This window comes from Anabrus simplex, chromosome 1 (assembly GCF_040414725.1).
Source record: "Anabrus simplex isolate iqAnaSimp1 chromosome 1, ASM4041472v1, whole genome shotgun sequence".
Taxonomy (NCBI): Eukaryota; Metazoa; Arthropoda; class Insecta; order Orthoptera; family Tettigoniidae; genus Anabrus; species Anabrus simplex.
In genome coordinates, this window is record NC_090265.1 from 939783360 (window position 1) to 939798255 (window position 14896).

At 40.3% G+C, this 14896-nt stretch overlaps 1 protein-coding gene across 1 annotated transcript in view; it reads right to left on the bottom strand.

The window, feature by feature from the left end:
• Window positions 1-14665, bottom strand: part of LOC136874976 (uncharacterized) — a 58987-nt gene extending 44322 nt beyond the window's left edge. Inside the window, exons 1-2 of the mRNA XM_067148690.1 lie at window positions 14572-14665; window positions 14300-14416 (exon numbers count right to left, since the gene is read on the bottom strand). Coding sequence (XP_067004791.1) covers window positions 14300-14302 — 3 coding nt within the window. The 5' untranslated portion in view covers window positions 14303-14416; window positions 14572-14665. The remainder of the gene's footprint in view (window positions 1-14299; window positions 14417-14571) is intronic.
• Between the last annotated feature and the right edge of the window lie 231 nt (window positions 14666-14896).

Consider the following 14896-nt stretch of genomic DNA (forward strand, 5'->3'; position numbering starts at 1 on the left):
CGCTATCCTTAAACTGAAATTAGAGGCAGCAGAAAGCAAATTACATCCAAGCCCCATATCCGTAAGGATTCAATTAAATGTAAGAGATTAAAACATTCCGTTCAAAGCATCCGCACAGAACTGATGAATGGTCTGAAAGGAATTTTTAACCGTAAATCAAAATAATATAGATACTCAAAAACCAGAAAAAACGTGTGAATTGGACTGATGAAAACATACTGATACCTTTCACTTAATAAAAGTATCTAGGGGGAAAAAAACTTATATTTATCATTAATTCTCCTATTCCAGCTGACAATGGGTGGGGGCAAATATGGTTCCTCTCCACTTCATCCTGTCTCTACACCATTCCTCATCCAACACTGTGTTCCAGTCCAGGTTCCGTTGTCCTATGCTGTTCTTGACATCATAATCTTGGTTTCCCTTGCCCTCTCTTCCCTGTCATCTGTCTTGCCAGTGCTTGCCTTGGCAGTCTTTCTTCTTTCATCTGCTTGACATATCCAAACCACCTCAATCTGTTCTGTTCCAGTTAGTCATTTAGTTTTTGCATATTTCGTTCTTTTCACATGTCTTCATTTCTCACTCTATCCCTCCTTGTCTTCTGTATCTACTCCTGGAATTTCATTTCAGCTGCCTGTACTCTACTCTCACATCTCTGAATCACTGTCCAGGTTTCTGCTGCATATGTCATTAGAGGTAAGTAATATCCCTTGTAGAGATTGGACCAGCTAGGAAGACATCTGACCATGCATGCGCACTTTGAACGACCCAGCGTAGCGTATTTCCTCCTACCAGAGCTTCTGCTACAAGGACAGATGAGCGCACAAATTTATACTCAGCTGTCTAGACATCTAATTTCTCGATGTGTTTTGACTGTGATGAGTGGTGTACATTTGGCCTACCTGTGACATTATAGAAGTCGTTAATGTCTATAATTTACAGCCAGAAGGAAATACCAATAACTGAGAATCTTTTGTGTCAAGACAATCTGTGGAGTGTTTCATGTCCATTATATCAAATATTTTGGGTTGTCTGTACGTTGCCACATCAAGTGAGAAAGGGAAGTCAGCGTTCTCACTCCCACGTTTCTGCTCTCTCATTCACACACTTCCCCTCACCAGTAGTCTTCCTGCCTGGCCCGATCTCTACATTACTTCTTTGGCCTTCATTGGTACATCTTCATTCCATTTGAATCCTTCTACTAATTTCCATATCCAGTCTTCCATTTTCTGTCAGTTCACTCTCCAAGTATTTGAAGTGTTCTACTATTTCTAGTTCATCACCAATTTTAATTCCTTTACTCATCACCAATGTCTTGCTCTTCTCCATGTTGATCCCCAAACCTCATTTTCTAATCCTTCTATTCGGTTCATTCAGCTGTCATTGTACCTGTTCATCTTCTCCCCAGTTCACATCCTTATCCGCAAACATCATTACATTAATTCTTTCCCCTCTAAAATCTTCCCTTGCTGCCTGTACGATGTCATCCATCACCATTATGAACAGTAAAGGTGACAACACACTCTTTTGTTTTAGCCCACTGTCAATTCCAAACTAAATTACATCTGTAAATAACTTGCATAAGGAGTTAATTAAATGTAGGAGGTTGAAACATTCTGTTCAGAGCATCCACACGAAACTGGTGGGTGGTCTGAAAGAAATTTTTACTGATTTACATTTTTACATTTACGTAAAACAAAAACTCATGATATTGGTTACTGGTCACCCATTCTTCACAGTTCCCCCAAGTGCCCAAAGAACTGTGCATTGCTTGCAGCAGTGTATGCCCTAACTGTTTCCAAGGCAAGTTCAGAAGTACCATATCATATAAAGGCTATTATTATGGTGGGGTCACCACTCCCAGAGGCATTTTATACCAACTGCCAGCTGTAACTTGAGGCCGCTCCTCAGGAGTACCGACACCTTTCGCAACTGCTTCACTGAAATACTGATTTTGCTGACAGGAGAATGTTCTTCCGCTTTATCTGCTGTTGGGACTGGGGTCCTCTTCCGCCATCTAAACTGTCGCCCATGTTCTCTTTTCTGGTGAATTTATGTGTCATTTCCTACACAAAGGCTTCACCTGGCCTACAACAAGAGGGCTCCTCCGCCCATAGCCGCTGGTCCTCCCTACGGGGCATCAAGTCTGGTAATGGCCGCTTGACCCTCGGCCAGACAGTCGCAAGTAGCATTGTCTACTGTCTCATATGGTAGCAGGATGAAGAAGAAGAAACCTTGACTGGCACAAAATGATGGAAGAATGGTGGAAGGAGAGAAAAGGTGGAGAAGTACCATAAATGCCCCGACCCAGAATGAACTGGACAAGGAGAAAGGAGGACGATGAGACAAAACCTATAGTACCCTCTGTCTGGAATTTCAATGCTGCAAAAATGGGCTACAGAAATTGATATGGGAAATGCAAGTGGAATCCTGGAAGATATTCTGCATATGATGATGATAGTTGCTGTCTCGTACAAAAAGCATGAGAGAATCGCAGTCCTCCAGTTTGACGAAATGTGTGTCAAAAGTGTTTTCGAATATGACCCCCTGAAGGACGAACTCATAGACCCCAGTTCACAATTACAAGCTGTGATAGTGAGAGGGCTGTTCAAGAACTAGAAGCAAATAATTTACACTGATATCAATAAAAATATGATAACTGACATACAAGACTCTTTGATTCATGTCTTTCAGAAATAGGGTACGGAATAAAAGTATGCATCTGCGATATGGGTGCAGTGAATCAAGGCTTTGCAAAGCATACGGAATCGATGAAACAATAACATGGCTTCTGAACACACGAACATACATACATACATATCTTTATTGCCCACCCTAGTGTACACCATCGGCTTACAGGCAATAAAGACAGACAGAGCGAAACAAAGGAAAACAAGCAATAATAGCAACTAGATCTCTCTTAAAACTACTTAACTACATTAACTACCTCTACATCTACTCAGTATCATCCCACACGTACGCGGATAGCCAGCACACATGCAGGACGATACCGCACTACTAACTACCCTAAGCCCAACCCCTGACTACCACCTAAAAAAATAATTTAAAAAAATTAATTAGACTGCAACAGCCCTGGCATGGAACACACGCCCACCAACCCGTCTACAGCAGCCACCAGCCTTGCCACGTGAGAACTGGTATCGTATCTCACCGACCCTCGCTGACAAACACTGTGTTCCTTTCCTTATCATGTGTTACAAGCCACCCTAGCTGAAACCAGACCCAACAGGTGGCCTGCAACACACTTCCGCTATGTACGTCACACATACTCTTGTCCATTGTCAGCACACTACCTTCCCTAACCTTTTCCTTTCCATGCAGACATGCTCAAGTCTAACTTCTGTGGAGTGGGGTCAAGTCCCCACCCCTCCCTCTTCTCTTGATACGTCACCCTCACCTCTCACGCACTACTCCCGCTCTCTACATCTCACCTTATAAAACTTAAGACTTAAACATCAGCTAACAACCATTTAACATCCCTCATCAACGCACCTAAAACAATTAACACTTTTTTTTTTTTTTTTTTACACAGACAAACTTTTTTCATTCGAAGTCCATTAGTTCACTCAGTCTTCTCCACCTACCGCACCACACTTCACATATCAAACCGTCTCACCTTATTAAGCTTCAGACTTAAACATCAACTAACAATCATTTTACATCCCTCATCATCGCACTTAAAACAATTTGACTTTTTTTTTTTTTAATTTCACTTACACAAAAACAAACAGTTTCCATTCCAAATCCATTAGTTCACTCCGTCTTCTCAGTCTACAACACCTCAATTACATCAAACTGTTAGACTTATCCCATTTCTTCCATCCTATCAAACTTAATACATAAACATCAAGAATCCCTCAATTTTACACCCCTCATTAAGGCATCTACACCATTTAACTTTTTTTTTTTTTTTTTTTTTCATATGACCTACTTTCATAATTTCCATACTGCCAACATTTTCTCCTTAACTACATTCCCACTTAATCTATCTCAATTCTATCACATATACCTTCTTTATAGTCCCTCCTCACACAAATACACTTAAACAATCCAATTTTTTTTCACTCCTCATTTACACACCAACAGACAGTACTCCATTCCAAGTCCATTAGTTCACTCAGTCAACTCGCTTTTTTATTTTTTTGTTTTTTTTATTTTTATTTTTTACCTAAGCTTTACACTACCCTCAAACCTACTCAACCTCCCCTTTTCTCAACGCTTACCTAATTTTCTCAGGATTTCCCTTTGCCCCAGGCGGATCACCTTTCCACAGGGCAAGGTGCTCTCCCCCTTTCCCCTAACACTACAGCCCCCTCTTCTGATATCATGATTACCATGATACCCTTCCCGCATTTGCTCAGGGCGGATATCCATTCCTCTGAGCAAAATGCCTTCCCCCTTTCTCCCTCGGCACGAACCACATTATCTGCACAACCCCTGTTACTCCCTCAATTTCTTTATAAATATAGCTCTGGCCACATTTAAGAATTTCGCTATATTCATTCCTTTCTCCCACTCTCTACATAACCAAGATGTTATCTTATAGCTTTCCCCTACCATATGCAGCTCCTTCTTACTTAATAGTTTGATCTTTAACTCCGCCAAAGGTCGGCATTGATTAAAAATATGCAGGTCCTCCCACTTCTCTCCACATAACACACATCTATCCCTATTCTCACTACCTACCCATCCCCTATTCCTCGGAACACCCAATACCCACCAATACAAACCTCTCTTATCCCTTCTACCCTCAAACTCCGTTTTCGGGTTTATTACTTCCACCAATTTATTTAATACTGATAAAGAGACTCTCTCTCTACATTCCCCTATTAAGCTCTGTCTTTCAATATCTAGTAGTCTTCCCTTTATCCTTTCCCATACCCATTTATTCCTACCATCCCCCCAGACCTTTCCATATACCCCCAATCCAATCTTTTGTAACCATTTTTTGCATTTATTCACCCACTAACCTTCATTTGTCATACCTTTCTGAAAATCAAACCTTCATTCGTCATACCTTTCTGAAAATTAAAACGTTTCTTGTACTAACGCCCCACCCTTCCCTTCCTCCAATCTAATCCAGTACTTGAACACCCTCTTAGCTATTTCAACCTCTATCGATTCTTTACAGACTAATCTGGCCCCGGCATTGGCTGTACAATTCGGTAGGTCCATCATGATCTTGCTAAATTTCGCCACCACCTGGTTTAGCTCACTCCTGTCTTCCTCCATTCCCCATACTTCAACCCCAAATAGCATTTTGCCCATTACCAGTGATTTAAACACCGTTTTCTGAATTTTGTATTTAACGTCTGGAAATTTCTTTTCTAATAACCCTACTACCGCAAGCGCTCCTCTTCCTTTAAGTTTTGCCTTCTTACACTGATTTTTCCAAGAAGCATTCTTACTAATTATTACACCTAGGTACTCAATTTTTCCCCCTGGTTTAATTTCTTCCTGCTCCAGCCTCCAGACTTCCTTATTCTTTCTCCCACCCCTTTTCCTACACACCATTACCTGAGTCTTTCTTACATTTACTCTGAGAGACCATTTCCTAGTAAATTCAACTACCTTGTCCAACCCTTTTTGCAACCCATTTGCCGTCAAAGCCAAAATCAATAGGTCATCCGCGAATAGCAACCCCGGAACCTCCATTTTCCCTACCCAAGGGCATTGCCATGCGTCTCCACCATGACCCTCTAAAATATTATTTATAAATAATATCGGGGATAGCTTACATCCCTGTCTCACCCCGCTTTTTGATTCAAAACACTTACTCAACCTTCCATCCTGCAATTTAATCATCACAAACACTTCCTCATAAATAGTTTCAATTGCCACCCTCATTTTTTTCAACATTCCAACCTCCCCTAATCTCAAAAATAGCGCCTCCCTACTGACCGTATCAAAGGCTTTTTCTAAGTCAATCGCTGCTATAAATAATTTACGCCCTGCTATCCTCACATACTTTGTAATCAAAGTGTCCAGAATCCAAACATTATCAACTGTATTACATCCTTTCCTAAATCCATTTTGGAACTCAGATATCCTACCGTACTGTTCCGCCCAATTTGTTATCCTATTCGCCAAAACCCCTGTGTACACCTTTGACAGCGAGTCTAGGAGTGTAATTCCTCTATAGTTGTTTGGATCACTATTAGCTCCTTTATTTTTATAAATAGGGCATAATACCCCCTTCCTCCATTCTCTAGGAAATTTCCCCGTTTCCAGCAACCTATTAAAGAATTTCACAATCCCTCTCAACATCAGTTCATTTGCCCCTACCTCTTTCCATACACTATTGGAAATACCATTCACACCTCCTGCAGCCTTGGGTCTAGCATTTTTTAATACTGTAATTACCTCCTGCCTTGTTATCTCCCCATCCAATAATGTAATGCCTACTTCCAGTTCCCTTCCAATTTGTGACTTGTCTATTTCTCTACCCAATTTCCTCTCCCCTTCTAAAAGCCTTTTAAAATGCCTAACCCACTCGTTTTCTCCTATTTTATCCCCCTTCCCCTCCGGTTTCGTTCTTCTGATCTTGTTTATTGACTCCCAAATCCTCTCAAATTTCTTCTCTCTACAATATATATTTATTTTTTCAGCTTCCGCCTCCTTCCATCCTCTTTTCTTCTCATTCAAAACCTCCTTATATTCCCTTCTCAATTTACAATATTCCTTCCTTTTTTCTTGCACACCCTCCTTCCTAAACTCCGCTAGGGCTCTCATTACAACCTCACGTTTTCTCCTACAGTCTTCATCAAACCATCCATTTATTTTATTCTTTTTTCCCCTCTACCCTTCTCCTCACTTTCTTCCCCACCCTCCATACAGGGATTTCAATTAATTTTAGCACGTTATCCACATCATTCCCTTCTACCGCCCTTTCAATTCCTACCCTTAATATATCTCCCTCCTCTTTCAAATGCCGTCTTAATTTCTCTTTAGTATTATCATCCCATACATACTTCCATCCTCCATTCCTATGCCTCTCCTTACTTTCCTCCATCTTTCCCTTCTCATCAGCAACCAAAGTTCTCAATTTTATTTTGACAGGCATATGTTCTGTCAACCCACATGCTAACACCTCAAAACTTCTCCTTAACGCTATCTCTGAGCTTATTCCTATATCCACCACACTCCCTCCATTTGTTGTAATATACGTCAAATCTCCCACACTATCCCCCTTCATCCACCCATTTAGAATAAATAAGTGTTCTATAGCACATAACTCTAATAACCTTTCTCCATAACTATTTACAACATTATCCTTACTCTTCCTTTGCAGTACCCCGTCTACTTTTACTTCTTTCCCGTATACCGGTACTCTATTGCTCACTTTCGCATTCCAATCCCCCAATAAAATCATCCCATCTTCTACATACATTCCTTTAATTGTGTTTATTTCTTCAATCAGTTCGTCAAAAAAATGTTTATTTGCATAAACTGAATCGCTCGGATGGTTATAAAGCAGTGCCAGACAAATTGCTTCCGCTGCCCCCTTCCCCATTTTTACTCTCAACCACACTACCCCTTCTACCCTAGTCTGTAACGTCTCCACCCATTCAGCTATCTCATTTCTTATTAAAACTACTATGCCCCCTGGGTTTCGGCCCCTCTTCCCTATTTTTTTCCTTAACACGTTAACTACTCTATAACCGTCCCATGTAATTTCAACCCCCTTCCCTAACCACGTCTCTACTAGAGCAATAATCTCAAAATCTTTCACTAAATCCACAATTTCCTTATTCCCTAACTTTCCCATCAACCCCTCAATATTCAGCATCCCTATCACCATATCTAGTTATTTATTCCCTCCCCCTCCCTCCCTATACTTCTGCATTTCACCACTTCCCCCCTTACTTCTCGTGATTCTTCCTTTTGGCTCCACCCCATCCCTCTCTTTCTTCTCACCCCCGTCCTTCCCCTTTTCCGTGCCAGAGCCTTTTTCCCACCCCATAGATCTTTTAAACTTAAGGATCTCGCCTTATTTAATGCCTGCTTTCTCTCCGGGTTTATTTCTGCATCACTCCTATTCGGGGAGGTTGAGTCACTACCCTGACTCCTTTCCCTTCCCGTCACCTCTTCACTACCTGTATCCACTTCACTTCGGTCTAGTGTCCTACTTGTTGATTCACTCCTTCCCGGGCTGTTCTGACTCACCGAGGACTCTGCTGTCTTCGCTACCTGCCCGCTGACACCGCAGTCCCATCTTCTCTCTTCCTTCTCCGTACTGATGTCACCCTGCTCTCGATTTCTGCAACTCATTTCCTCCTCACATTTTTCCATCCTCAGCAGTTCCTCCTGTGTCCACGATCGCAATCAATTTCTGCCTGAAGTTACCAGACACCTCCCCACTATCTTGACTCGCAATCCCTGCACTCTAGCACGCCACATATGCCGCTTATAGACATCCAACTGCATCCTGTCTTCTTTCTCTATCTCAGCCTTCAAATAAATGTTCGATCCTTTCAAATTTCCAGCATTCCTCAGAAGTGTATCAGCCATCAGGGCTGATATTAATCTTAACTTCACCGGCCTATGTCCCTTGTTCCTTCCCACTCTATATATATCATCTATATCAACTTCAGAAAAGTTTATCTTCATTTTGTTCGAAACTATGTCCACCACTTTCAATACTAATTCCACTTTTGATTCTGTTCCTTCCTCAGGTACACCATACACAAACACATTTTTTCTTGCTGATTCGTTCCTCGCTAACCTCACTTCTCTCTTCATTGCTGTTAATTCCTCTTCCAGTACCACCACCTTCTTTTTCAAGCTCCCTACCTCATCTTCTATCTCCGCTAACTTGTCATTTACACCTCCAATTTCTTCTTTTATAAAACTTTTTAAGTCCTTCATCTCCTTCATTTGGGTTGCCTGGTGTTCCTGCATCATTTCCTTAATTTCTTCTCCTTTGCTTGCTTCCTTTACCACTCTCTTGATCTCTTCAAGCTTCTCCCAGCCAAACGGACCCTGGTTTGGACCCGGGTTCTTTTCTATACCTCCTACCACCAGCAGCGTCGCAATAACCATCGCACACAACATAATCTCCAACAGTCCTTTATAACCACTAATTTCTCTTCCTCTCTCAACTCCACCTTCCTTCCAACACTGCCTTGCACCATGCCATCTTCCAATTCTCAGCCTGTATTGCTGAAGCGTTATTCCCATATTGCGCACCTCAGCTCATTCACACGTCCGCACTTCCCGATGTCTCGCTCGTGACTCAACCCACGAACAGCAGGAAAGTACACTTCATCACAGATACCACTCACCTCTTGAAACTAAGTAGGAAGTGATTTCTCAACACTGGCTTTGAATTTTCTGATAGTAAAGTTGTCTTGAAAGAACCCCTGGAAGCTCTGGTTAAGAATGACAACCACAAAATTAAAGCATGCCACAAAATTGATTTATTTGATTTCACATACATAGAAAGGAGACCAATAATTTTACATTCCATATGAATTCACTGTCATAGTTTTGATGACTGCTGACATGACACTGAATTGTCACCCACAATCCAAGAGTTGTATCAAAATATTAGGTTGTATAAATTGAGTAATTTTAACACATTGAGTGCCAAGCCGATTGTAGCAAACTATTCCACTGGTGCCAGGCATGAATTTCAATAGTATTCCGCTGGTGCCACAGCAATTATACGTTTTGTAGGTTGTTTATATAATCTTGGGATATATTAATATGATGTACTAAGTAAACTTTATCACATCATACCAAGGTCATGTGTGACGCCATACGGTGTCAGAGAATTTTTTTATGTTTTATGTGGAATGTACAACACAAATTTCAAATATGTCAAATCTGTGTGATAATTCAAAGTAACACCATATTTACGAAAACCTGCTGAAATGCAAAACAAGTCCTTATATTACATTACATATTGTTACCCCCTGTGGGTGGGGGACGCAGATGAAGAATGCACCCCCGGTATACCCTGCCTGTCGTAAAAGGCAACTGAAAAGGGGCGACCTAGGCGCGGACACAGATTGTGGTTTGGTACCATCTGTTGGACCACCTGTGGATGGCAAGAGTTGAATAAATCCACAGGTAATCCCTGCTTGTCGTAGAAGGCGACTAAAAGGGTCATGTGGCCATCGGTCTGCTCTTAATTCTTTTTGAGGGTTAGTTGTAGACCGATTCAAAATTCTTGATGTGCTTGCTCCTGTGGCTGAAGAAGTATCAATTTGAAGATTTAGATGCTCCTGGCTTGTAAATGGAATATATTTCTGTGTTCCTACACAAGGACCACAGTAATCATTGTTCACATGATTGTGTACACCATTTGCACCACCATCGTCCCCACCTATAAATGTCACTATCAGTATCGCCACTGTCTTCCACATCACTCGATACACTCATCATGCTGTCAGGGCACTCATCGTCACTAGCGTTATATTCACTGCTATCAACACTTACATCTTTCTCTCCATCAGAATCCATAAGTAATTCACAAATATCCAATTCACTAATTCTCTTCTTGGTAAGTCACCATTTCTACCAAGAATATTACCATATGGTGGCACATAGTAGCAATACATAGCTGGAATAGACCCTGTAGTTCGCACTTCATGAAGTACCAATTTTACGCGCATAGATGTCACAGCTTATTTTCTACAGCGCATCGCCCAAAACTCTGCTGTGCCGCCATATGGCGTCACGCCAACTCTGATTTCAAGACCTGTGTGCCGCCATATGGCGTCACGCCATCTCAAATTTGAAGACCAGCGTGACACCATATGGTGTCACGTGGCACCCAACGTGTTAAATGTCCAGCTTTACCAAAATAATTCATCAACATCAGGACATATAACTAATGAAATGCAAAGATAAGGAAGAAAAAAGAAAAAACAATGCTGTGGCCATCTAACACCATACATGATGTGCAGAACTGTGCAAGCAAAGTGGGCTCCTGTGAGTTCTACTCTTTGACTTAACCTTATTTTTATATTTCAACTTGGCTCAACAGGTTCACAGTCATCCCACAGATAATAACGAAATCATTGCCTACATGCAGCAGACTTATTTTCAGTGAATATTCGCCATCACTGCCACCACTATATCAGCCCCCAGAACTCCAAGTAAAAGAATCCTTGATATTATCTCATTAGATATCATGCATGAAATCTACAGATAAATTCATGTTACTACAAAGCACATAATGAGATTAGAAATAATAGAGGCATCACAAAATCTGTCACAAGAACAATAAAAACACTTTCTTCTCCACAGAAGCGCTGATAATCTTGTCACTTCAGTATAGTATCGTGTATTTCATATGCATGAATTCACGTCATCCCACACGTCGCACCGGCACAGATAGGTCTTATAGCGACGATGGGAAAGGTATGGGCTAGGAGTGGGAAGAAAACGGCCGTGGCCTTAATATAGGTACAGCCCCAGCACTTGCCAGGCGTGAAAATCGGAAACCACGTGAAATAACTCAAAATAAATGAATCGATGATTGGAAAAAGGAAGAATGTCCAATTTTCTCAAATTTAAGCTGAGATATACAATTTGCTCGCGACACATGGACACGTCGATTGGTATATAAGGGTTGAATGTCCGTGTAAAACGCTGGGATCTGTGGGCCATTATAATTTCAGGTGATTGGAAAAGGGAAGATTGTCCGGACTTTCGTCTTTGTTCCACTCACTGCCATGAACAGTACCACTGTATGGGAGTCGCACGGAGCGCAAGCTTACGAGGAGAGTGTTATTCTGTTGGTGTTGGATGACTTATTCACTGCCATTTGCAATTTATTGCTGGTGATAAACAGTAAGTTTAGAAATATTATAGTGACGAATGGCGTTAAAATGAACGAATGTGAGTCTGTTGACGATCAGGTGCTACCAAGAAGAAAAGGCATTAGAAATACTGTTGCTTATAGCAAAGAGAAACGCAATAGGGCCAAGTCCTTGGGCCAGCAGTACATTTCGTCGAAAGGTGTTATTGTACCGCCAAAATCTACTGGACCTCAATGTCGATAAGTACCGTGTAGTTTCATTATTTCAACAGTATCTGTAACTCGGTGGTATTTGTGAAACTCAGTTATTTTTTTAAAAGCGTTTTACCCTTATGTGTGATAATGTTGTTTATTATGGATATATGGATATAATTTATATGTGCAATAACTTTGCTTATATTTTCCTAATATCCTTCTCCTATATGTTTCTTGCAGTTGCCCAAAGGGGAGTTTTGACAGAATTACGGAGGAGCAGCAAATGACTATTATCTCTACAGTGTATGATGGCAGAACTAAGAAAGAGACAGATTTGCACCTTATGGGACTGATAGTGTATACACCAGTACCAAGAAGTAGAAAAGAGGAACCAAGATTTGTGAAAAAGGGTACATTTCAATTTTATGCTATGAAGGATTCTGAGAAGTTGCCTGTGTGCCAAAAAGCTTATTCAAGTTTAGATGCTATAAGTGAAAAGGCTATTGTTCCCTTAACAACACTACTCCACTATCTCCAAATGATAATAGGGGATGACACCTCAATAGAGGAAATGCTCTAAAACCAGATGTTATTCTCAAGATAGATAAAGATATTAGATGTTTTCCAACTCCTCAGTCACATTACAGTGGAAAATATGTTCGTTACTTGGACGCAGATTTAAATGTAAAAAAATGCATGCACTTTTTTGTGAAGAGAACCCTAATATGAATATCAAATATGAATCTTATTTGAAATAATTTAAAGAAAACCTCCAGTATAAATTTGGACGCCCACAGGTTGACGTGTGTTCCACCTGCAAGGAACTCGAAGCCAAGATCAAATCTACTTCTCTAAACGAAACAGTAAAAAGAGTTCCAGTTGCGGAGTTGCTTATTCATACGCGTAAGGCTTCGAAATTTTATAAAAAGCAAGAAGAAATCATTAAACTGTGTGCAGAAAGGGATGATGTAGTAGGGATAGTTTTTTACTTCATGCAGAATGTCCCTTTGCCTTCTGCCTGTCCAAGAAATGTTTTATTTAAGAAAACTCTGTCTATTTGTATTTGGAATTCATAACGTGAAGGATAACACAGCTTATTTTTATCACTACCATGAAGGTCAAGCTAATCGTGGTCCAAACGAGGGGTGCACCTTTTTGTATGATTATTTACATAGACCTCCTGACACAGTTAAAGAACTTCACCTTTTTAGTGGCTCTGATGGACAAAACAGGAACAACACTGTTGTTCAGTTTTTGATGTATCTTACCAAGAATTGGAAAATTTCAAACAATTCAACATTATTTTCCAATACGAGGCCACTCTTTCTTCCCTTGTGGCAGGGATTTTTCTGTCATAAAAAGAGTGTTACGAAGACGAGACAGGGTGTATTCAGTTGAACAGTATGTTGAAATTATAGTGAATTGTAGAAAGATGCCTGATGCATTTCAAGCCAAAGTCATGGAATATGAAGATATAGTTGAATTTAAGCAGTGTTGGCCATCATATTTCAAGAGAAGTTGTACTGCCTTGGACAGCCAAATGAAAGTTAAGTTTTCGCTTGCAAGCTATAGATATTTAATCTATGAATCACAGCTACCAGGCTACATACGTGCATCGGAGTTTATTGATGGACTAAACTTCAGCTCCTTCAGGAATCTTAAGGGACTAGAAATACCGACAGGTCCTGCGGACTAAGCATACAAAGAAGTATTTCCTCTCAACCATAAGAAAATCGAAGATGTTCAGAAAATCATCAAGCACATTCCTTCAGACTATCAAAGATTTTACAATAATATTGTTCAGTGGTCGACAAGAAGTGATGATCAGTCTGATGTAGAAATTGATTAGGACAATGAAAACAAAATGTTTCCATATAAGGAATTGCAATGTTGAGTGGTATGTACCGAGCTAAGAAGTATTCCTTGTATCTGTTGTGGATTTATATGCAATAAACTAATTGGTTACGGTGATATAAACGAGTGTTTCTATTAAAATAGTTTTCAGTACTTTCGAAAGATTGGATTGTTGGAAAAAGGAAGAATGTCCAAGGCTTTCTACCTCAAATTACTTTTCATCAGTTGTGAAAATGCCCTCTATCTGGCTGTCATAATGTTCCCGCTGCATAGCTTTACAACTTTGTAATGTATCACAAAACTCCAGGATCAATAATATGAATGCTATTCAGTTTTTTTCCAGTTTTCTCAAAACAGGGTTGTTTGGACATTCTTCCTTTTTTTTTTTTTTTCCAATAACCGACTCAAATGATCACTCCGGTTATATCAAAACAATATTATTAAAACGTATAAGCTTACCATAACGCAGCCTTTTTCAGCGGCCTTACGTGTAGTCAGTACCAAAGAAGATGTAAAAAAATTAAAAAGAAGTAATGGATGAGCTTTATATCAGCATGTACAATCCTGTACCGGTGTCTGCAATTAAGAAAAGGCTGTCAAATAAAAACTCCAATGAAACAATTAATTAGGTAAATTCATTACGTACTAGCCTCAATTTAACGCTAACTGTTAAAATACTGTATCACATGTACAACTAAATACTAGGATTCAAAAATACTTAATCTATTTACACGAAACACAGTAAACAACAACAGCCTTCTAGATCACAACAAACACAGAAAACATTCTCCACCATCCAAAAACCACATGCTTGTTACTCCCGTTGTCATGGTGATTGACACAGGGTGGCCACAAGTCATAACACCTTCGTACTAAATTTCCCGTTAACCCGTTATAGGTTGCTGGGAAATATATTTACCACTTGGGTTTCCATAGAAACCCTTCAGATGGCAATACCCTAAGTGGCCGCAACTGTCTGCTTTCTAGTCTAGTAAAGCTCTCTGGTAAGAATATTTACCACTTTTTCCGAAACTCGCCCTTCACGGCTATTTCAAT